Raw genomic sequence first — 25,385 nt, 5'->3', positions numbered from 1 at the left:
TGTGCTAAAAATAGCAGTGTGGCTGCAGCGGTGTAGGCAGTGACTCAGACTAGCTGAGTGAGAACAGTCCTGCCCAACCACCCTGTATGTACTCAGGCCGCTAAGCCCAAGCCACCAGTGTCACACTGCTATTTTTAGGTGCTAGCCTGAAGAGAGTTAGCATGTATGTCTGTCTGTGTAGGCATTACACCTCTCAGCTGGTGTGCAGACATACACTTAGGGTGAGACTGTGGCACCACTGATGGCAGTTTTCCCATTAACTCCAATGGGGTCAGAACTTCATCCATAAAGCCTGGAGAACAAAACTGGGGCAAGGGTTAGATTCTACAGCCAGTTCCATGGCTGTGAAATACCTGTGGACCTGGCTATTTTCACTGCATAAAGGAGTTATCTTGAATGATTTGGCAATAAGAATGACTTCAATAAAATAATTACAATTAAACAGAAAGGAAAAATCTGACAAAGGTTAAAAAAAGTCAAAATCTGAATCTAAAATAAAATAAAATAAAAAAAAAAAAGGGCTGAGTTTACAAATACTTCCATGAATCACCCATATAAGGTCATTTGGAGTGGTCAGACACAGAAAGTTACTCACAAGCTTATGTATCAATTGGATCAGGGCCTCAGATTTAAAATGTGGCAATTTAATTTACAAAAAGAAAGAATATAACATTGCTTATAAAGTTCCAAAATACATTTTTTAAATTGTTATAAATAAAATATTTCTCCTTCCCCCAAAATCTAAGAGAGCAGCCTAACGATATATATTTGTGTGTATGTGCGCGCGCAAATGCAATAAAAACCATGAGTTATTTCCATGTTTGTTTGCCTGCAGCTTTTACTGCAGTTTAAATCTGATTTGGATAAAATAAAACATGAATATGCATTTCAGCCGTAAGGCATCGAGAACAAAGCCAGCATTTGCTGCTTGTGTTAATTAAACAGTTGATTCCCCGTGCCACTCAGGTCTTGGTGTATCACATCAGAAAACAGCATGGTTATAAATCCATAAACAGCTAGGATATTGTATAAAGAGGTCATATACTGCAGGCAATTCACAAATCCACTTCATTAAAGATTACAAACATGCCCGGCTTGCAAAGTTAGAGATGGAGAACAGTGATATGATAACAGAACACCTCCTTACATACTAAATGGGATTTTTTTCTCTTTTTTTAGCTAGTGGACCTTTTATGTGTATTGTAAAATGGACTAGGAGACATTCAGTAACAGAGATGTCATTCTGATAAACTTTTGGCATAAAACGGAAGCCATCTACATCTATGCATTTGGGAAATTTATGGAAACAGCAGGTAGGATAGCGAGAGATTCTGTTTAATTATCATTTAGTTTTGCCACAAGCTGCATAACAATACTTAGGGTCAGCTTGCAGGTTAAGATCTAAAAGGTTATTGAATTTTAAATGAAAGAAGAACAGCTGTTACAGAAATAACATTACACTATAACAACCACCAATGAAATCATTAACAATCTGTGAATTGAATTCGTTTCCCTCTCTTTTTCATTATTTATTATTTGGGAGACATTTGTTTTAGGGTTTTATTACATTTTTGTTAATTTCTTCATTGTGCCATTAGGCATTTTTCCATTTCTGCAAATGCAGTCCACATTAACCTTTTCTTCTCCGGCACAATTCCTGGAAAGACTGTGATAGTCAAATTATTTGACTGTCCAATTAATAGTTATTTTCTTTTTAAACAGTGTACTTACAAATATGACCTATCATGTTATTGCATTTCTGAACTCATTACTGAGGTATAATACAAGTTCAGTTTTTAGTTCAAATTTCACCCGTCATTTTGATGGCTGGTACTATGGGAACATGAGTGATTTCATTTTTTAATTTTTTGGCACAACTAGTTGAAAAATGTTAGCTTTTTAGTAAATTCTTAAATATCTTTTTCATTAAGTGATTGGTTTCAGCAGGTTAAGAAATTCAGTTTTTCATGATGATATTTACCACTGATTACTTGTCCAAATAGCTCTTCTGGTGTATCGCCAAAGAATGGCACACACCCAACAAGAAATTCATAAAGGATAATTCCCATGGCCCACCAGTCCACTGGCTTGCCATAACCCTGCCTCAATATCACTTCTGGTGCTATATATTCAGGTGTGCCACAGACCTAAAAATGAGAAAAAGAAAATGTTTAAACAAGCAAAGTTTAATAACCCTAGTTATTGTGCTTAAATTTTCCCAATAATTCTCATGATGTAGCAAAATCTTACAAAAAACATGGAGAATTTTAAACTTCCTTTTCGGCATGTTTTACACTGTTCAGCTTGTAATACAGTTAATATTTTTAGAAGAATGACCTACATTAATTGGTTGTATTGTATGCAAAAATGCATTTTGCGAAAAATACAGTTTTAAAAGATTGTTTTTTATACACAAGAGTCAATTAAAACAATTGTTTTATTTAATCTAAACATATCTTCATTTTTACATGAAAGTTGTGATGGTTTTACCTTAAGTAACTTTTACAGTGAACAGATTGTGGGCAAATGCTAATGAGGCATGCTTAAAGGGAAATGGGCCATAGCTAGGATTTTAGCACCCTTGATTGTACAATGCATCATGAGTTCTGCAAATACTCTGCAGAGACTCCTGAATTCCTTATAAAAACAGTTTTCCATTTGTCTCTCTCATGATCTCACTTGCACACAATTAGATCGTTCATCTTACTAATAGACCATAATGCGGGGGGGAGAGGGGGTGGGAAGCATGGAACAATCTGCAGTGCACGAGTAAAGGTAACTCTGATGCATACATCTGAAATACCAATGCAGAAATAATAATGGCTTACATAGTATTATGGTATATCCCATTTGTAAATATGGCTTTATTTAATCTCTCAGTGTAGAAATGAAAAAAAGCATCTCTCACCTGCTTGTCAAGGAACTCTCTAGCATCCTTCTCAATGTGACCCTCATAAAGATTTGTAGTCATGCTCATTAGCCCCACCTTAGAAAGCCCAAAATCTGTAAGCTTTATATGTCCCATGGATGTTACCAATAAACTGCAAATCAGAACAACACTCAATTACTATAACATAAACTGAAATTGTATTAGTTTGTTTATCACAGTCACAGGATAATGCTTTAACAGCACTGCACAACTGTTTAAAAAAACAATTTAAGAAACTACTGGGCTAGACACAGAGGCATCCTGGAAGTTACCAAATGCATGATACATATGTTGTTGTTACTGAATTTAAACAAACCATAATCTATATCTGCTTGAACACCTAATAGTTAAAGGATCTTAAAAGGATCCACACAAAGGCTACAAAAAATATGGCACAGTGTAGTTAGCACAAGAAGAAATGGCAAGCATTCTGGGAGACGTACAAATAGATTGCAACTTTAAAAGGAAAAACAAAGAGGAGTCCGGTGGCACCTTAAAGACTAACAGATTTATTTAGTCTTTAAGGTGCTGTCAGACTCGTCGTTGTTTTTGTGGATACAAACTAATAGAGCTACCCCTCTGATACTTTAAAAGGAAAAGTTTCAGTGTAGCAGCCATGTTAGTCTGTATTCACAAAAAGAAAAGGAGTAATTGTGGCACCTTAAGGTGCCACAAGTACTCCTTTTTTTTAAAAAGGAAAAAGAGGCATTAGTTTTTTCTACCTCTAATTAACTGTGTCATTCATTTAAATAGCGGAGAAGATGGGGAAAAAAAGGAAACTGATGGATATTAAGTTGGCAGACAACAGATATCCAGTACCTGGTGGGTATTTTGACTCAGACTCATTTGGGATTTAAATGTGTTTGAAACAAGTGACAATGAAAACTAGTGGAAGATATGTCAGGTTCTGTCTTTATTTCAGCAACTTGCTGTAATGCAGTTTACACTTATATAAGACATGAAGTATTATAACCCCAAATACTGCAGAAATGTGACAGAGGGGAAAGATTTCCCATTTAATACTGATCTTATAAGAATTTGTAAGTACAATTTTTTTTTCATATTCAGCATTAAATAGGGTACAAAATATACGTAAAGAGAGCTTGATCTTATAGGCCAGACTTTATTATCCTTCATTTCAGCCTCAAGAAAAAAAATGTATTTCTCTCATGCTAGTCTTACAGCCTCTCGTTGCCTAAAGGACTGTAAAAATCAACACATCTATAATTATGGCTAAACCACCCAACTCATATTATTAATCTATTACCTGAGAATTCTGAATGCATGGGATAATATTCATAACCAAACATCCATTTCCTGCAGAGCAAAATTACACCTTTCATAGCTGACTAATTTTCAGACAAAGTTCTATACACTTACTTGTCTGGCTTCAAATCCCTGTGTACGATTCCATAATTATGCAGATATTCCAAGGCTAGCACAGTCTCAGCAAAATACATCCTTGCCATATCCACAGGTAAAGGACCCATATTCTTCATTAAAGTAGCACAATCTCCACCTGAAAATATAAAATAAAATGTTCTAGCTGGTATCATATTTTGAGGTGCACAGACATAACTAAAAGAAAAGGAATACTTGTGGCACCTTAGAGACTAAACACATTTATTTGAGCATAAGCTTTTGTGAGCTACAGCTCACTTCATCGGATGCATCTAAGCCATGCTCCATATGCAGGCACACGTGGACCTCCATATATTTACCAATTGTGCAACGAGGATTCTGAATGTTCACTATTTGAATATTGTCTTTTAGGTTTATTCTGAAAAATATTTTCATACAAGCAATTTTTTTTTTGAGAGGGAGAGGAAGTAGAAACTGGTTCCGAAGCAGCATAAGAACATAAGAATGGCCATACTGGGTCAGACCAAAAGTCCATCCAGTCCCAGTATCCTGTCTACCGACAGTGGCCAATGCCAGGTGCCCTAGAGGGAGTGAACCTAACAGGGAATGATCAAGTGATCTCTCTCCATGCCATCCATCTCCACCCTCTGACAAACAGAGGCTAGGGACATTCCTTATCCATCCTGGGTAATAACCATTAATGGACTTAATCTCCATGACTTTATCCAGTTCTCTTTTAAACCCTGTTATAGTCCTAGCCTTCACAACCTCCTCAGGCAAGGAGTTCCATAGGTTGACTGAGCGCTGAGTGAAGAAAAACTTCCTTTCACTTGTTTTAAACCTGCTACCCATTCATTTCATTTGGTGGCCCCTAGTTCTTATATTATGGGAACAAGTAAATAACTTTTCCTCATTCACTTTCTCCTTACCACTCATGCTTTTATATACCTCTCTCATATCCTCCCTTAGTCTCCTCTTTTCCAAGCTGAAAAGTCCTAGTCTCTTTAATCTTGCCTCATATGGGACCCTTTCCAAACCCCTAATCATTTTAATTGCCCTTTTCTGAACCTTTCTAATGCTAGTATATGTTTTTTGAGATGAGGGGACCACGTCTGTACGCAGTATTCAAGATGTCGGGGTACCATGGATTTATATAAGGGCAATAATATATTCTCTGTCTTATTCTCTATCCCTTTTTTTTAATGATTCCTAACATCCTGTTTGCTTTTTTGACTGCTGCTACACATTGCGTGGACGTCTTTAGAGAACTATCCACGATGTCTCCAAGATCTTTCTCCTGATTAGTTGTAGCTAAATTAGCTCCCATCATATTGTATCTATAGTTGGGGTACTTTTTTCCAATGTGCATTACTTTACATTTATCCAAATTTAATTTCATTTGCCATTTTATTGCCCACTTAGTTTTGTAAGATCTTTTTGAAGTTCTTCATAGTCTGCTTTGGTCTTAACTATCTTGAGCAGTTTAATATTATCTGCAAACTTTGCCACCTCACTGTTTACCCCTTTCTCCAGATCATTTATGAATAAGTTGAACAGGATTGGTCCTAGGACCGACCCTTGGGGAACACCACTTCTCCATTCTGAAAATTTACCATTTATTCCTACCCTTTGTTCCCTGTCTTTTAACCAGTTCTCAATCCATGAAAAGATCTTTCTTCTTATCCCATGACAACTTAATTTACATAAGAGCCTTTGGTGAGGGGCCTTGTCAAAGGCTTTCTGGAAATCTAAGTACGCTCTGTCCACTGGATCCCCCTTGTCCAGATTTGTTGACCCACTCAAAGAACTCTAATAGATTAGTAATGCATGATCTTCCTTTACAGAAACCATGTTGACTTTTGTGCAACAATTTATGTTCCTCAATGTGGTTGACAATTTTATTCTTTACTACTGTTTCAACTAATTTGCCCGGTACTGACGTTAGACTTAACCGTCTGTAATTGCCAGGATCACCTCTAGAGCCCTTCTTAAATATTGGCATTAGCTATCTTCCAGTCATTGGGCACAGTAGCTGATTTAAAGGACAGGTTACAAACCATAGTTAATAGTTCCGCATTTTCACATTTGAGTTCTTTCAGAACTCTTGGGTGAATGCCATCTGGTCCCAGTGACTTGTTACTGTTAAATTTCTCAATTAATTCCAAAACCTCCTCTAGTGACACTTCAATCTGTCACAATTCCTCAGATTTGTCACCTACAAAAGACGACTTAAGTTTGGGAATCTCCCTAACATCCTCAACCGTGAAGACTGAAGCAAAGATTCATTTAGTGTCTCTGTGATGACTATCGTCTTTAAGTGCTCTTTTTGTATCTCGATCGTCCAGGGGCCCCACTGGTTGTTTAGCAGGCCTCCTGCTTCTGATGTACTTAAAAAACATTTTGTTATTACCTTTTGAGTTTTTGGCTAACTGTTCTTCAAACTCCTTTTCGGCTTTTCTTATTACTTTTTTACATTTAATTTGGCAGTGTTTATGCTCCTTTCTATTTACCTCACTAGGATTTGACTTCCACTTTTTAAAAGATGCCTTTTACCTCTCACTGCTTCTTTTACATGGTTGTTAAGCACAGTGGCTCCTTTTTAGTTCTTTTACTATGTTTTTTAATTTGGGGTATACATTTAAGTTGAGTCTCTATTATGGTGTCTTTGAAAAGTGTCCATGCAGCTTGCAGGGATTTCTCTCTCATCACTGTACCTTTTAATTTCTGTTTAACTAACCTCATTTTTGCATAGTTCCCCTTTCTAAAACTAAATACCACAGTGTTGGGCTGTTGAGGTGTTCTTCCCATCACAGGAATGTTAAATATTATTACATTATGGTCACTACTTCCAAGCGGTCCTGCTATAGTTACTTCTTGGACCAGATCTTGCGCTCCACTCAGGACTAGATTGAGAGTTGCCTCTCCCCTTGTGGGTTCCTGTACCAGCTGCTCCAAGAAGCAGACATTTAAAGTATCGAGAAATTGTGTGTCTGCATTTCGTCCTGAGGTGACATGTACCCATCAATATGGGGATAATTGAAATCCCCCACCATTATTGAGTTTTTAATTTTGATAGGCTCTCTAATCTCCCTTAGCATTTCATAGATCATAGAATATCAGGGGTGGAAGGGACCTCAGGAGATCATCTAGTCCAACCCCCTGCTCAAAGCAGGACCAATCCCCAATATCTGCCCCCGATCCCTAAATGGCCCCTTCAAGGATTGAACTCACAACCCTGGGTTTACCAGGCCAATGCTCAAACCACTGAGCTCTCCCTCATTTCATCGTCACGATCATGTCCTGGTCAGGTGGTCGATAATAGATCCCTACTGTTATATTCTTATTAGAGCATAGAATTACTATCCATAGAGATTCTACGGAGCATGTGGATTCATTTAAGATTTTTATTTCATTTGCTTCTATATTTTATTTCACATATAGTGCCACTCCCCAAACCGCACAACCTGTTCTGTCCTTCTGATATATTTTGTACACCGGAATGATTGTGTCCCATTGATTGTCCTCACTCCACCAGGTTTCTGTGATGCCTATTATACCCATATCCTCCTTTAACATGAGGCACTCTAGGTCACTCATCTTATTATTTAGATTTCTAGCATCTGTGTACAAGCACTTTAAGAACTTGTCACTGTTTATTTGTCTGCTCTTTTCTGATGGGTCAGATTCTTTATGTGACTGTTTCTTGTCTGATCTGGCCCATACTTTATCCTCTTCCATCCTCTCCTTCTGACTAAAACCTAGAGAATCTCTATCAATAGACTCTCCTCTAAGAGAAGTCTCTGTCCAATTCACATGCGCCTCTGCAGCAATCGGCTTTCCCCCATATCTTAGTTTAAAAACTCTGCAGCCCTTTTAATGTTAAGTGCCAGCAGTCTGGATCCACTTTGCTTTAGGTGGAGCCCATCCTTCCTGTATAGGCTCCCCCATCCCAAAAGTTTTCCCAGTTCCTAATAAATCTAACCCCCTCCTCTTTACACCATCGTCTCATCCACGCATTGAGACTCTCAAGTTCTTCCTGCCTACCTGGCCCTGTGCGTGGAACTGGAAGCATTTCTGAGAATACCACCATAGAGGTCCTGGATTTCTTATCCAGTCTCTTTCCTAGCAGCCTAAATTTGGCCTCCAGGATGTCTCTCCTACCCTTCCCTATATCATTGGTACCTACATGTACCATGACCACTGGCTCCTCCCCTACACATAAGTCTATCTAGATGCCTCAAGAGATCCACAACCTTCGCACCAGGCAGGCAAGTCACCATGCAGTTCTCCCAGTCATCACAACCCCAGCTACCTATGTTTCTAATGATCGAATCTCCCATTACTACCACCTGCCTTTTCCTAATGACTGGAGTTCCCTCCCCCGGAGAGGTAACCTCAGTGCGAGAGGATACCCCAACATCATCTGGAAGGAGGATCCCAACTATGGGAAGGTTTCCCTATGTTCCTGTTGACTGCTCTCCTTCTCTGGGCCTTTCATCCTCCTTAACAGTGCAGGGGCTGTCTGACCGGAGGTGGGAAAAATCTACAGTGTCCCAGAAAGCCTCATCAACATACCTCACTGCCTCCTTTAGCTCCTCCAGTTTTGCCACCCTGGCCTCCAAAGCACATACACAGTCTTTGAGGGCCAGGAGCTCCTTGCCCCAAATGCACACAAACGATCTTTGCAAACAGGGACCGCTAGCGGGGAGTTTCGAGAGTGAGTTTGGAAGGGGAGTGGAAAGGGGGCGAGGTACACTTGCCATTCTTTAAAACCTTTAAACTAAACTATAATCAAAACTTCTTGATTTAAACAAAAACCCTATCATTAACCTAGGTAGCTGTAGGAGAAAATACAGGCAGAAGCCCAGCAGCAGAGTGGGGGCTATCCTGTTTATTGCACTCAGTGTAGCATGTATGATTACCTGCCCTGTGGGCGGGTGGCATGTGTGTGCATTTGGTGCAAGGATAAAGATATCCTAGACCCTGAATGAGATTCAGGTGTTTTCAAAAAGATTTTTTTTTAAACTAAATTTTGATTCACTACCTTAAATATCATCATTAAAACTTAGGCTTGGCCTACACTACTACGTCCGCATAACTATGTCACTCAAAGGTGTGGAAAATCCACATAGTTATACTGACCTAACCTACAGCATAGACAGCCCTGGGTCAACAGGAGGGCTTCTCCTGGGAACATAGCTTCTGCCTTTCAGGAAGATGAAGTACCTACACCGAAAGGAGAAACTCTCTACTATCTACCTACCTAATACATTTATATGGACCCATCAACATAGAATCTGCATGCCTCTTACTCTTTAATGTATTTATTCACAATACCCCTGTAAGGTAGAGAAGTATTGTTATACTTATTTTACAGATGGGGAATTGATACCCAGAAAGACCAACCAAGATCACACAGGATCTCTCTCTCTTTCACGACCCAGGCTAACAGTCTAACCACTGGATCTTCTTTCTTCTCAATGTCAGGGTCGCCTTGAAGGTGTCTCTTTGGTGTTTCAAGCTTATTACTGTAAATTGTTTTCAGATACACTATCATTTTCACAGTGGTGAAAATTTCAAAAGCAGAAGATAACTTCTTAACTTTATTTTCACATGAATTTCCAGTATTACAGGACACTTATGATTATAAATTATAACAAACTCATTCAACGAGCATTACTTCTCTCTAGAGCTGCAAGATCCTACGTGTACATAGCTACTGTACAGAGAACACACAGGCGAGCTTTTGTAATGTAAATACAGTGTGGGTTGATTTTCCTTTTTTGATGCTAAAATACACTGTTCTTCCCACTATAAAGAGAACATATACTTTACCTTCCACATACTCCATGACCATACATAAATGACGTCTAGCTTCAAAGGAGCAATACATGCTGACGACAAATGGATTTTCTGCAAATGTCAGGATATCACGCTCAACAAAGGCCTGCTGAATCTGGTTTCGGAGGATGAGATTCTGTTTGTTAATTTTCTTCATGGCAAATCTCTGTCTGGTTTCTTTATGTCGCACAAAATAAACGGCACTGAAACAGCCCAAACAGGAGAAAAAAGGGATTGGTGATGAGATTTATTTATATTTATATATAGTACAAAACAAAGATGTCAGTGACTAGTCTTTCAAATCTGATGTAGCCTCAATTGACACATCAACCTCACACAATTAAAAAAACCTAAATAAAGCCTGCAAATGCTCTCAGCTCAAATGGATTCTGGGCATTTCCACCTGCAAAGGATTTATAGAGAAAAAACAGCTATGGCCAATATTATAAATCATTCTGACAAGTGCCTATTCTGCAAGTGTGTGTCATAATTATGATTCAGCCTCCATTTCAGGGATTTTTCAAATAAGTCATGGACTTCTCATGAGGTTTCATATGTGAAATGCCTGGAAGGGCAAAAGCTGCTCAGTGGGGTGGCTCTTGCTTTGCCAGTTGCAAAGTGCCTCATCTGTTACCATCACCCTGTCCCTGCCATCAGCATTTACCACTACCAAGGGCAGATCAGCAGTGGCTGATTCCATCAAAATGGATCACTGTGTTAGCTTCCCTATTAATTTGGGATTAAATCTTGCCCTAGATATGTAGAAATTCCATTGGGGCAACACTGACTGGGCTTCCTGTCATCTGGGTTGGGATTTGGGGGGCAGAGCAAAAACAAAGCAGCATCTGAGCAGCCCTGGTTGCTTCCAGGATTTGGTGAAAGATTACTCATTCCATGACCCCTGCACTGGAGCATGGACACAGGATGTAAATTACTACATTTCCTAAAAATCCCTGGAGGCAAATCCTGAAAAATGTTTACATTGCATTACCTCTATTGTGTAATATTTATTGCTTAGGGCATTTTTAGTATGTAATTATCATAGCAGTTTGGGTGTGTGGAAAGGAAAGGACGAGACAGAGAAAGCAGAGAAAAAGGGAGAAGTCGATTATGTAGTTTCTAATTCAATTTGTGCCCTCCAGAGGCCCACTTATATCTCCATATAATTATTTAAATAAAAAAGGCAGCTCACAATTTACTTTTTGTCTCACTATTTTTGATAAAGAGTACTCTAGCCCCACACTAGAGAAATGTATAAACCCTTTTGAACAGCCAAAGTTGTTTTTCATTTCTTTTGTGGTGTGATATTCCTGGTGAGTGTTTTCTCTGATTGAAAAACAGATTAATTGTCATTAATCTTTCCATTGTCTCAAAGTACAGTCCCCAGCCAAGGGTAGGGCAGCTGAAAGATATTACATCATAATGATTAGGTAGAAAACACCTTGGGCAGTGAGTCAAGTGAGTCAAGCCCCACCCTTTGTGCCTTTTACAAAGACCTGCTCCTGTTTCATGCCCCTCCCAAGGTGAAATAAAAAACTGAGTTAATTACGCAACTCCACAGATCAGTTCTCCTCCCTGTTGGCTTCTTACTTTTCTTCTTCCATCTCTTCCCACCCCTCCCTGATATTGATTTTCCTCTCTGCCCCACCTTCCCTTTCACTTAGTTTCTAACACCCTTTTTTCCCATTGGCTCTCTTTCTGTCCTCCCTCTCCCTTCTCTTTGTCCCCATTTCCTGTCAAGCTCAGCCTCTGTCTACCAATTTTGTCCCTTTGTCCTCCTCTCTTTTTCCTATTTCAACCCTCTTATTCTTGTTACTTTCCTGACATCTTACGCGTGGGAAAGTGACCCCTTCACCTGCCTGAAATCTTGATATTCCAAGGAATTCTTATGTCAATACACAGTCTCACTGAACTCTGCAGGACTCTGTGCAGGAACTCCCTTTTCAGGATTGGGGCCAATGAAGCTCTGCTGATGGACTCCAAAAGCTGCCCTTCAGCCAGGCCTGGCAAGATGAGCTCTTAAGGATGCAGTAATAGGTATTAATTGGAGGTTATTAAAATTGAGCCTGTGCAGCTAGTAATTTAAATTTAAAGACAACATCACAGGAACTAGTAAGATCAAATGTATCTGACCTGCCAAACAAATTATCACCATGATTAATATCAGAGCCTTTCAGCCCCCAGCAGCTCCGTATTGTTCTCCGGGGAAACAGCATTTAGGTTCCTACATCGGAGCTGAGCTCTTATGAAAATTTGGCCCTTTATATCGTTTAGGCAGCTAAACTAGAGAATTTTGACTTGAATTGCTTTACAAACATCTTGACACTAACTGAATTGTAATGGTTGTAAGTCGGGAAGGGGAATTTCCAATTTACCGAGGCAGGGGTTTACTGTTGCCATCTTTATTTTGACAAGGCTGGCTCCCAATGCCCAATCAACCCTAAACAATGTAAATGTTCTACCAGACAAAAGTACAATAAACTGGGGTTTATATGTGTTATATTTTGAGATGACAGTTTCAAAAATGCATCCATGTGCTTCTGACTGTCTCTAAGAAAGTATCTCCTTCTCTTGTAGATCTTTAATTTGCTGGACATTTTTCTATCTAATTAATGTTACACTTCCTTATGTCACCACCTCAGCCTTTAATGTCACAGGTAGCCACCCATATACGCTTCCATGTAAACAGGGCTCAGTGGTCTACATTTCTTCAGAAAATATTTGTCAACTTCAAGCAGTATCAGACTCAACAGGGAGCAGCAGACAGTACAATTATGTAAACACATGCATGCGTTGTTTATATTGTGCAGCGTTTTACATTCCCATGTGCCTGACAAAGAACATACACTCATGTCACCATTTACTATTCAATTCTGTGGGATCTCACACTGCCATATTCACTCAAGCAATCAGAAATTGAGTATTCTGAGTTTCATGCTGATGCCACAGGAGGACAACTCAACTTGCAGCATTTTTTGACTCCTTGTCCTTTTGTTTGTATTTGCATCTGCAGCAATGCCCTGTGTCAACATGGATGGAAACATGGGTAAACACAGGTTTTTGAAAGTGTCTAGTGGAATTCTCTCTCACATATTTGTGCTTGCTGAAATGAAGAAAGTGGCTCCAGATACATTCATATTGTAGATTTCCTTTCTTCCTCTGATATTACAGTGAATCCGTGGTAACTATGCTACTTTTCTCTCCCCACAACCTGTCAATATCCTGAGCGTACCTGAAACAAATCTATACCACAGTTAATCAAAGCGCCAAATCCTGAAGTGCCCTCAACTCCCACTGAGTTAAAAGTTGGTAGTTAAATGTGCTGAACGGTCACTGAAATTGTTGTTGAATAGTAAGACTCTCCAGAGAAGAAGAGTTAAATAAAAAGGTACAAAAGTTGTTGCAGTTTCAAAAAATGGGGGAAAATTTAGTAATGTGAATTGCCATCTATACACATCACCAGGAAAGCAGGTGCTTGTCTTTTATGCCAGCTGCTTTCCAAGTCTTTGTATATGTTGCACTCTGAATGCAAGGGAGGGCTGGGAGAAATATACAGTCACAGAGACACTTGACTAAAGCTGAATTTATCACAACTTCATTGCAATAAGACTGAAAAAAATTACAGAAACTTCTCCTGCCACATCTTAATATTCCTCAGCAGGTCTCTTTTCTGTATCATGCTCCTTTGCACTCTGATCTGCCCCGAACCCACGGAACTGGGCTTCTGTGACTGTACAATAGCTTACCAAATAATGGGTGAAGTCCCACATTATACTGAAGGGCCAAGTCATCGTCCCACATCCTCTACACCCCTGCATCTCACTCCCTCTTTTTTCTTCCCAGGTCTGATTTTCCTGCCTTTCTCCCTTTCCTTACTTTTAATAATGACACAGTGGTGCTGCTTGATAGGAGCCACAATGAACAGCTCACCCTAGTGGTCCAGTTTACAAATATACCTTGATTTTAGAGATTTCTTCTAGGATTGGAAGGTAACTATAAGCTATATAAATTAATTAATAGCAGCAAAAATATGGTCTCATTATTTCATGACATTGGTGGAGATGTTATTGCTATAGATTGGAAAACCTGAAGCATACTACAGATTATTCCTCAACTGTTCAATGAGACACATTTCAAAGTCACGATTTCTACCTTCCTTGAATGCAAGTGGTAGCTTATTTCTATCTTAGACAGATGTTTCTGATCAACAGGCTATTACTTGAAATGTATACAACTGCAGCTGAAACAATATTATCCCCCCATGTATTGGCTGAAGCATCAAAGTGCAAAATGAACAGCTGATCAAACTTGGGATACGTCATCACACAGGAGGGGATTGATGAAGAGGAAGCAGATAACAAAATTGGCCTTCAGGCTCTTAGTGGATGTCAGTCCAGCTGACTTTGATAAGACAATTGGCTCTCTCTTCCAGCTCTTTCCTTGTTTTTTTATTATTTTTAGCAGGTCACAAGAGTTTAGTAACATGAGAACAGCCCCTAATTAACCCACGATAGCATCCCAGAAAGTCTCTTCGCTTTTGTAATTCATGGACTATTTTTGTCTTCTTTTGCTTCCAATTTTGCATGCTGACCATATTTAAAGGGGCAGCCCAATGCATTTCACTTGATATTAATCTTCCCAGCTATCAGATTTCTTTTAGAGAGACTATATTTACAGGTTTTAATTTTACTTCAGAGCTAAACAATTGCTTTAGCACTTTTCCATATGTTGGTCAAAACCCTTGCTATAGACCATGATAACATGTAAAATGGGATGAATATTTAATCCCAAAGGCCCATCAAACACTCCTCTGTACAACACTGGAAAGCTGCCGTGCAACAGCCAACCCTGAAAGGAATACAAGCTCACTCAGAGTCCACATGGTGTTACAAGAGATTCTGGGAATCCTCACTCATAAATCCCTAGTGATAAGCTTTATTTGCAACAAGTCAGCAAGCTATTCATTTCTACCACAAGTAAACTATTATTTCTAGCACTCTGGAAGCTCTGGCCCATTACTTACCAAGACTTTTACCTGGCCCCATTCACTGCTTGCAAACCAAAATTTTCCTTGGTGCCCAGACACTCAGTAAGTGGGCACAACTGCACAGAGTAAATACTTTTTCATCCAGACTACATTTAGGAGACTCATTGGGGCACCTGTTTCTTATATTGCACTTGTTTTTACTTAATTTAAGCAGCATTCAACTCAATCAAATGGACAATCCAGAGTTCCTGGTTCTGAATGGCATTATTTGAACCCTCTAGTTTCTGGAACTGTGGGTTTGGGTTTTTTACCTTCCTTCCTATCTACTTTCTTGGCATGGCTGCTGGAGTTTGCTTGCATGGTCTGTCTCACTGTGATGAACAGCATTTATATTTAGTGACAAAGCTTTGCACTCCTATCCTATATTTTATTGATCTTACATTTAATTACAATAAACAAAGTTTACTCCTCCAAAAAAGTCTCATCACTGACATACGGATCTTTCGAATATTGCCTCCTTTCAGCTAATATTAATTACTTCAATAATCCTGTCATTATTGCCTGAAAACATTGGCTCTGATTTGGCTGGGCTAGATGCAGAGGATAATACACTCCTACAGACAAAGGAGGTTTAAAAATAAAATTTCAAAAGATTTACCTAATCAAATGCAGATGTTAATTGTGGAAAACTTTTCCTGCACAAGGTAGCCTCAAAATCTGCCACAGGAGAAAGAGCATTTGGTTTCTTTTAAATAACTACAGCACTTCAGTCCTGGTTTAAATCCCTTATTACAACTTCCACAATTGCATTAGAGCCATTTTGTAACCTGGGGTAGATTTGGTGCTTGAGGCTAAAGAAGCTGCATTAGTCTCTTTGACCCGGTTCCCTAATTTATCAAACTTGGACTTCTTCAGGAAAAATAAGATACCTTGCTATATTTGCAGTTTAAAAGCTACAGTGTCTATCTCTCAAGTGCTAGCGGCTTCATTTTCAAGTAGTTTCCTGAGAAGAGATTTGTGAATTCTGCATCACCCTAGAATTGAGGCTTTGTTGTCTATGATGTAGGGAAAACATTCAGGCAACTATGATTTATGGTTTATCAATGTAATATGCATACAGGTGATAATTTAAGAGCAGAAGTAGGGATATTTCACTATCTTCCAGCTAGCTGATGCCCAAACACTAAGTGATCAACTAACCATCTCATAAAATCCAATAATTTTGCTTTCCTCCTGCTACTAGTTGCAGTTGTTTGACTACTTCATGTAGATTTTCGTTCTGAAGCTGAAAAAAGCATCTCTCAATATCTAAGGGCAGGTCTACACTACCGCTTAAGCCGATCTAACTTATGTCACTCAGGGGTGTGAAAAAGACACCCCACCAAGCAACACAAGTTACAGCAACCTAAGCACTCTCCACATTGGTGCTATGTCGGCAGGAGATGCTCTCTCGCTGACATACCTTCTGCCTCTCCCAGAGGTGGAGTAATTATGCCAATGGGATAAAGCATAGAGCATCTTCACCAGACGGCATAGAGCATCTTCACCAAACGCATTACAGCAGCAAAGCTGCGCCAGTGTAGCACTTCTAGTGTAGACCTGCCCTAAGAATATCTCCTCCCACTTTTAATACTCTTTGTAAAAGTCCATGTAAAACAATGATACTACTGCCCAGCTTTTGTATAAAATGAATAATTTCAATGAAAGTTCCACTTTGTTGCATTCCAAATTAAAAAAGAGGGCTGGGAGTAATTGAAACACTCACTTGAGAAATTATTTTCCAGCACTTTGGAACACACCCTACACTCAGCAGTGATTGAAAATGGGACTTTCAGCATCAAAAGCATCTGCCTCTACTACTTGAGCTAACTCCGTACCTGGTAGCTTTAGAAGGATCTTATTTTCCTCTATGTACCATCTACTGGAGAGAAGCAAGACACTTATCCAGGGTGTTACTCCCCTTATTATGGGACATGCATCTGAAGGGCATAAGAGTTCAAATCTCCAGATAGGCCACCATGCACAGGTCCTCAATGGGGACTGAACCTAGGGCCTTCAACATCAAAAATACGAGCATCTACCATTTGATTGACAGAAATTACTGGATTAACTAGTAGCAGTATTAGGCCTTTGTACTCTAAACAGATCAGACGCTAATGGGGAACGAGAGACACTTGGCCAGTATGTCGCATGTAACCAACCCAAATATTCAATTCACCACCCCTTTTTTCAACTGATGTAATTGGCATCATCATTGCAGATCATTGCGTAAAGCAGGCACTATTATGCAAAACTAAAGCAACTGCCTAACAAATCCAAATGGGGAGTTCACAAGCCCAATAAAACTAACTATAAGATGTAATTGATTGAGCTTGTTTATGCACCCATGCTGACGGCAGCTGCAGCAGGTGGACCAAAAGTTCCTATTTGTTACCATTTGAAATTTTAAAATTTGGAGAAAATCTGCTTGAAAAGTAATAAAAATTACGAATTTGGGGAGCATTAAAGGAATACCTTTTGGCTGGTGAGAGAGTCCAAGAAAAACAGCTTGTGAAACCATTAATTATTTGACCTGCATCCTACTTGTTTACTGATTCACAGCTTGTTTAACTTCTTGTATATTCCTAACCATTCCCAAAAGCCCAATGTACCTCATCTACTATGCAGTCATTTAATTACATTACAAATGAGTTTATTCAACCAATTACAAAGTGGAATACTGCTAAGATATTTACTCAAACTTTCAAAAAACCCCAATGGTTCAAATTTAAACTCATGAAGTTTAACATATCTGACAAATCTCTACTACAACGTGCCAAGATCAACAATTACACTGTCAAATTGTCAAAGCCTTTCACTTCACTATGAAGGCAGGAACATCCATAGCAAAACCGAACAAACAAAGACACTGTACTCGGTAACATTTTCTTCTCATTTGGTTCAGAGAATCCTTTCACTACATCCTTGAGAGAAATGAAATATTACAACAACATAATCAAGTATTAACAAGCCACATCACAAAATACACCTAGTGACATATTCCTGAGAATAAATCAGTGAAGCACAGGCAGAATTCACCCATATTTAGATTACTTCAGAGAGTTAATGAAGTGGAAAAACACTGAAGAGAAAAAAACCCGTGTAGCGTAACATAACTTTAATTTCAGCTGTTTATACTTATAAAAAACCTGTAATAAATTCCTATGAAGAAGTTTATTGCTTTGTATCAACAGATGCAACAGACATTATTGCTTAATTATATTCCATTTCTTAGACAGGATAAGAGGAATTCAGGGTACTAATGATACGTTACCCTTTAAACGTACTGATAATAAATGTACAGTAAATCAAGCAATCACATGCTGCCAAGTCAACTAACTACACTAAATGCCTGAAAAATGTTGATGCAAATTAATCTACCTCCTACCTTGTAAAGCGGAGTGGAAATCTAACCAGGAAGGTGCTTATGAGTTCCTCTTCCAAGACATGAATGCTTTACAGGTATGACAGAGTGAGCACACCTGGGCCCTTGAACCCTTCCTTACTAGTGCGGGTTTGTATATCCCACCACAGTACTCTACTCTATTCTATTTTGGTTCTCACACCACATACAACAGAACAGAACACAATACTCATTTCGCCTCACTTGCTATGAAAGTTTGTGATGTGTGCGGTCCCATTATATGCAGCTTGAGAACATATTGACAGCCACTGTTTATTCATGAAAACATCTGTGAATCCCAAAGGTTTCACACATTTTAGCCTGAATTCATTTGAAACCACAAGTTATTGGGCTTGCTTCAAATTACTGGGTGAAATTCAGCCTGTGTTATGCAGGAGGCCAGACTAGATGATCATAAATGTCCCTTTTGGCTTTACAGTTCTATGAATCTTGGTCTGCTCTGGACTAGAGGGTGGCTCTCTGCACTATGTTACTCTATGACTGTTGGGTCTCTTAGAGTGCAAGGAGGATGAGGCACAGTCAGACCTGCCTAGTCTTTGCCCTTTGGGTGGGGGCTCAGGGTTCCTGGCCCCATTTCTCTTTTCCTCTCCCCACCAGGAATTCCTCCAAGGTTGGGTGGGTACAATGGCTAAGATTCTCTTTTGTTCTTCACCTGCTGGCCAAGTCAGTGCCTTCCCTATCTTCCCACTCCTCCAATGAGAAAGTTGGGACAAGATGAAAGGAGAGAGCAGCTGTCAGGGGAAGGAGAGAGAGACGCATGCACTGGTGAAGTAGGGATGGCAGCAGCTGCTACCTGCTGAGAAGAGGACCTTTTTGAAGTACTGAGGCAATTGCAAGAATTGAATATGTGGTGATGAGGTGCCTAGGGGAAAGTCATTGAGGGGATGATTTGTGTGAGGTTGAGTAATGAGAGCTGTGTTTTGATTTTTTTAATGCAATCTTAATGAAAATGATGCTACATTTTCTTCAAGCTTTTTGCCAAGCCACATAAGCAAGTCTGGGCACAGACAATAGCCCCTGCGTACACTGTAGTGACTGACCATCACTGGCACGAAGGTTGAATTAGCTGCAGCCCGAAATACTCTTACTCCCTTGGTCAATGGGTCACAACAAAGAAATAACTAACTGTGACTAGAGAGTGCATTAGCTATGACCTCAAGCCTCTGACCATTAAAAGTGAGCATGAGGTAGGAAGGAGGACTGTAGCTGCTTTCTCTTTTACATTCAGGAATTCTACAGGGAGCACTCAGTCGTATAATGCAGCTGACCCATTCTGGCTGAGAGCAGAAAGGGCTAGAATCAGCATGAGGAGGTCAGGACCAGGAAACAGCTCCTCATCCCATAGCAGAGCCAACTTTTTTTGGTAGTGGACTCCTCAACCACTAGGTCAACTCCTCAACCACAACCAATAGGGTTGACCCAAATTGTTTTTTGAGCCTCTCTCAGCACAAGAGTTTGGATCTATGGACTTGCCTTAATCCTTTCGTGTACAGAGGGGGAGCCCAAAAAAGACCACAGGGCACAGCATGCAATGTCTGATCTTAATCAGAGCAGCATGGCATTGCCAAGATAGAGCATTGCATGCTGGGACATGCAATCTCTCTGTGATGCATTGCCAAATGAAAGATGAGTGGTCTCCATTTTTATCCCGGCAAGCGAGGCCCTTGAACTGACAAACTGCCAATGGAGCTCTCGGTATGACATCATTCAGGTATCTTTGGTTTAAAGAGACTGGTATAAATGTATTTTCAATTGGGAAAAGATATGTTATGTATTCACTTAAAATAGTGTCTATGTTTTCATCAACTTATGTTTTTAGGGCAAGAATACTATTTTACAGTGTACTCCTTACAGATTCAATTATACTCCGTCTCAAAATTTGAAAAAAAATCTGCTTTCAATATTAAGCTAAGACTTTTTCTTCAAAATTCCACTTTAACATTTCATCTTTAGCTTCATGGGGCATTTAGTTCTACAGGTTCACAAGCATCTTTTTTGGTGAGAATATAAGTTATCTTAATTCATGACACTGAAGTATGCTGGCTACACTGGATTTTGTTACTGACTAGCACCAGTTTGCAGAAGGCTCAATTGTTTCTTGTATATCACAACTGTCAGTAATAACATGGGAAATGCATTTGGAATAGAAACCAGAATTAGAAAAGCACCCAGGCACACATGGGTGCATGCGCACACACACACATTCGCACACACACATTCACACGCCCCTCCCTGCAGTTTACTGTAAGAAATAATGGGAAATTATGCAAAAACAAAATGTAGAAGAGCTGTTACACTCATGCATTACTCACCCATAAGCTCCATTACTAATCAGTTTAATTGTTTCAAAATCGCTTTCACGAGGTTTCCTCTGGAGCTTCACTGATGTATTAGAGCTCTTTTAAGTAAAAAAGGGAAAGAGAAAGTTAACACTCTACAGACATATAGAAAACAGAAAAAATTATTTATTGCCCTCAGGCTGCAACATGCTTATCAAAACCACAATGGAGTATTCTTATGGCTCTGGCCAATTAGCCACAGCTCAACTGGTCAGGGTCCAGAGAAGGCTCTGAAACAAGATGTCATTCCATCAGAAAGTTGTATGCTATTCTGCATCTACTGATCTACTCACCTGTGGTGGTTTGCTGGCAGATATACATAAGGCCAGATTTACAAAAATATTTAGCAAGCTAAGGATGCAGATAGACATTGGACCTGCTTAGGCACTTAGGTGCCTGAATACTTTTGTAAATCTGGTCCTTGATGTATAGATAAGTACAAACAAAGGATGGATGAACTCGTTGCCTAATATGGGAGGTCAGAGCAGTGAGGGGGAAATGCGGAGAGGTGTTGGAGCAGCATAGGAAAGAGTAGGGTGGAAAGGAGGAGGTCAGAGCTGTGCAGTGGGGCATACTAGGGGGCTTCAGTTCTGTCCGCCAAAACTCCCCACATCCAGGCTGCCCCCTCATGTTTTCCCCCGCTCCAAAAACATTCCCACTGCCTCCATGGCAGTCCCTGAATCCTCTCCCCAGGTCCTCAGCCTGTGGGGCCCTCGCTAACCAATAGTAAAAGGTTCTATAGCCATACACATAAAAAGAAAACTAAGAAAGAAGAAGTGGGGCCGCTTAACACTGAGGATGGAGTGGAGATAATCTAGGCATGGCCCAATATCTAAACAAATACTTTGCCTCAGTCTTTAATAAGGCTAAAGAGGATCTTAGGGATAATGGTAGTATGACAAATGGGAATGAGGATATGGAGGTAGATATTACCATATCTGAGGTAGAAGCGAAACTGAAACAGCTTAATGGGACTAAATCGGGGGGCCCAGATAATCTTCGTCCAAGAATAGTAAAGGAATTGGCACCTGAAATTGCAAGCCCATTAGCAAGAATTTTTAATGAATCTGTAAACTCAGGAGTAGTACCGAATGATTGGAGAATTGCTAATATAGTTCCTATTTTTAAGAAAGGAAAAAAAAGTGATCCGGGTAACTACAGGCCAGTTAGTTTGACATCTGTAGTATGCAAGATCCTGGAAAAAATTTTGAAGGAGAAATTAGTTAAGGACATTGAAGTCAATGGTAAATGGGACAAAATACAACATGGTTTTACAAAAGGTAGATCGTGCCAAACCAACCTAATCTCCTTTTTTGAAAAAGTAACAGATTTTTTAGATAAAGGAAATGCAGTGGATCTAATTTACCTAGATTTCAGTAAGGCATTTGATACCGTGCCACATGGGGAATTATTAGTTAAATTGGAGAAGATGGGGATCAATATGATCATCAAAAGGTGGATAAGGAATTGGTTAAAGGGGAGACTGCAACGGGTCCTACTGGAGAACTGTCAGGTTGGAGTGGAGTTCCTCAGGGATCGGTTTTGGGACCAATCTTCTTTAATCTTTTTATTACTGACCTTGGCACAAAAAGTGGGAGTGTGCTAATAAAGTTTGCAGATGATACAAAGCTGGGAGGTATTGCCAATTCGGAGAAGGATCGGGACATTATACAGGAGGATCTGGATGACCTTGTAAACTGGAGTAATAGTAATAGGATGAAATTTAATAGTGAGAAGTGTAAGGTTATGCATTTAGGGATTAATAACAAGAATTTTAGTTATAAGTTGGGGACGCATCAATTAGAAGTAACGGAAGAGGAGAAGGACCTTGGAGTATTGGTTGATCATAGGACATGACTGCCAATGTGATATGGCTGTGAAAAAAGCTACTGCGGTTTTGGGATGCATCAGGAGAAGCATTTCCAGTAGGGATAAGGAGGTTTTAGTACCATTATACAAGGCACTGGTGAGACCTCACCTAGAATACTGTGTGCAGTTCTGAATGGTCTCCCATGTTTAAAAAGGATGAATTCAAGCTGGAGCAGGTACAGAGAAGGGCTACTAGGATGATCCGAGGAATGGAAAACTTGTCTTATGAAAGGAGACTTAAGGAGCTTGGCTTGTTTAGCCTAACTAAAAGAAGGTTGAGGGGAGATATGATTGCTCTCTATAAATATATCAGAGGAATAAATACAGGAGAGGGAGAGGAATTATTTCAACTCAGCACCAATGTGGACACAAGAACAAATGGGTATAAACTGGCCACCAGGAAGTTTAGACTTGAAATCAGACGAAGGTTTTTAACCATCAGAGGAGTGAAGTTTTGGAATAGCCTTCCAAGGGAAGCAGTGGGGGCAAAAGATCTATCTGGTTTTAAGATTCTACTCGATAAGTTTATGGAGGAGATGGTATGATGGGATAATGGGATTTTGGTAAGGAATTGATCTTTAAATATTCAGGGTAAATAGGACTAATCCCCTGAGATGGGATATTAGATGGATGGGATCTGAGTTACGCAGGAAAGAATTTTCTGTAGTATCTGGCTGGTGAATCTTGCCCATATGCTCAGGGTTTAGCTGATTGCCATATTTGGAGTCAGGAAGGAATTTTCCTCCAGAGCAGATTGGAGAGGCCGTGGAGGTTTTTCACCTTCCTCTGTAGCATGGGGCATGGTTGACTTGAGGGAGGCTTCTCTGCTCCTTGAAGTCTTTAAACCATGATTTAAGGACTTCAATAGCTCAGACATAGGTGAGGTTTTTCATAGGAGTGGGTGGGTGAGATTCTGTGGCCTGCGCTGTGCAGGTCGGACTAGATGATCAGAATGGTCCCTTCTGACCTTAGTATCTATGGAACACCCACCTCTCCCTAGGGAGGAGGGCTGAGGTAGGAAAACTGGGCTGGGCTGGGCTGGACTGGCAGAGAGATTGGAGATGAGGAGATTATATAAAAGCAGAAAAGAGACAAAACAGTACATTTTGTGACTGGGGTAATCATTGCCAAAGAACCAGAAGAAATGGAGGCGGAAAGCTGGGCTGTGGTACATGGGGAGGCTGAGAATTAAGTGTCCAAAACCTTAATGCAGAGTTAAGGTTAAGATTGCCCAATGGTGCATCATGTCCTTCCAGAATGCCAAATCTCTGAAAACCAGGAAATACAAAGTTTGGCCATTCCCACAACACAACCTTAACCCTGTCCCCTGGAACTGGCAACAGCCACTAAGAATGGTTCAGTACATGGGGGTGGGAATAATTTACCATAATAAACAGACATGAGGAAGGACTAAGAGAAGATGTTGTTTATGTTGTGCTCCAAATATTTGAATTCTAGCATTTATTGACATGCATTCCAATTGTGTCAGTGTAGTTGTATTGAATGGTGGAGGGATTTGTTGGAGCATATTGGCACAGCTATTACGAGACGTGTACGAGGACTTCAAAGGGATCAAATGTGCCTCATTTCAGCACAAAGTTCTGTAGGTTGCGTTAGCAGTGGCGTACAGGGGTGTATTTGTCCTGGGAATTATCAATAATGTGGTGGCATACTTGAGAGTGATTTCTGGGGCTAAGTAGAGGATAAGTGAAGACACTATCTTGAAAGAAATCATCGGGAAGAGTGACAGGGAGGTTGCATTTTGCAAGTCTGGGGGTGGTTTGTGTGGAGAAGGCCCAGTGCTTGAGTGTAGGACAGATAGTTCCTTTTCACTATGCTTGAACTTAAATCCCAGTTTTGCCTTAGCAAAGAGAAATGTCAAGACAATGTCCTAGAGTGCTCATGTGTTCTGTCTTCAGAGTGTTCTGTATAAAATGAAAAGACTAGTATGCACAAAGGACAGATTTAAGGTTACACTGTAGGGGTGGCATGTATCTCAACTCTTCATTTCCTGGTTGCCAGAGTTTGGAGTGTAGCTGACCTTGACATTCTGGAAAGGTGTGAAGCACCACTGGGAAACCTTAACTCTTAATTAAGTTTGGGGATACTTAATGATGTAAAGCTTTCTTGTATGTATGGCAAAGAAATCCTTCCTCCTACTTAATCTGTTGTTTATGTGCTCAGCAACTTTTTCATTTCCTGCAGGACCAGTTTAAATAAATGTTGAACCCCGGTGAAGCCACTCAATTGGGCCCCAAGATTTAGTGAAGAACTTTCTCTCCCATATCCTTCCTCAAAATAGGTCTGATATGCCAGATGGGAGGGAGGTTTTAGTTCCAGAGAGTATATATGAATTGGTATGTATATTTCTTCACAGAGGGTTCAGGATATTTCCACAGAGCTCTTAAGCAGCAGGTACCCTCCCACACCAGGTGGCACTGAGGTATGAGTGGTAAACATCTAATTATTTTAACCTATCCCTGGTGGGTATGGCCCAGTGTGGCAGCACTAAATGAATCAGCCTTGCTTTCCTGTATTGCCAAGTTGCAACTTGTAGGTCTTCAGAACCTCTGAGGCTATTCCCCCATTGAAAGG

The 25,385-nt window shown here is 39.9% G+C and overlaps 1 protein-coding gene across 12 annotated transcripts in view; it reads right to left on the bottom strand.

Annotated features, from left to right (window-relative positions):
• MAST4 (microtubule associated serine/threonine kinase family member 4) overlaps positions 1-25,385 on the bottom strand; it is a 467,048-nt gene that overhangs the window by 25,969 nt on the left and 415,694 nt on the right. For all 12 annotated transcript variants that reach the window (XM_038401943.2, XM_043514212.1, XM_038401944.2 and 9 more), the window contains 5 exons: positions 20,895-20,980; positions 10,127-10,335; positions 4,310-4,448; positions 2,909-3,041; positions 1,982-2,147 (listed from right to left, as the gene is read on the bottom strand). In XM_038401943.2, coding sequence (XP_038257871.1) covers positions 1,982-2,147; positions 2,909-3,041; positions 4,310-4,448; positions 10,127-10,335; positions 20,895-20,980 — 733 coding nt within the window. The remainder of the gene's footprint in view (positions 1-1,981; positions 2,148-2,908; positions 3,042-4,309; positions 4,449-10,126; positions 10,336-20,894; positions 20,981-25,385) is intronic.

The sequence above is a fragment of the Dermochelys coriacea genome, chromosome 5 (genome assembly GCF_009764565.3).
Source record: "Dermochelys coriacea isolate rDerCor1 chromosome 5, rDerCor1.pri.v4, whole genome shotgun sequence".
Classification (NCBI taxonomy): Eukaryota; Metazoa; Chordata; order Testudines; family Dermochelyidae; genus Dermochelys; species Dermochelys coriacea.
Note: the sequence above shows the minus strand (reverse complement) of the source record. Positions and strands in the feature narration are given on the sequence as shown.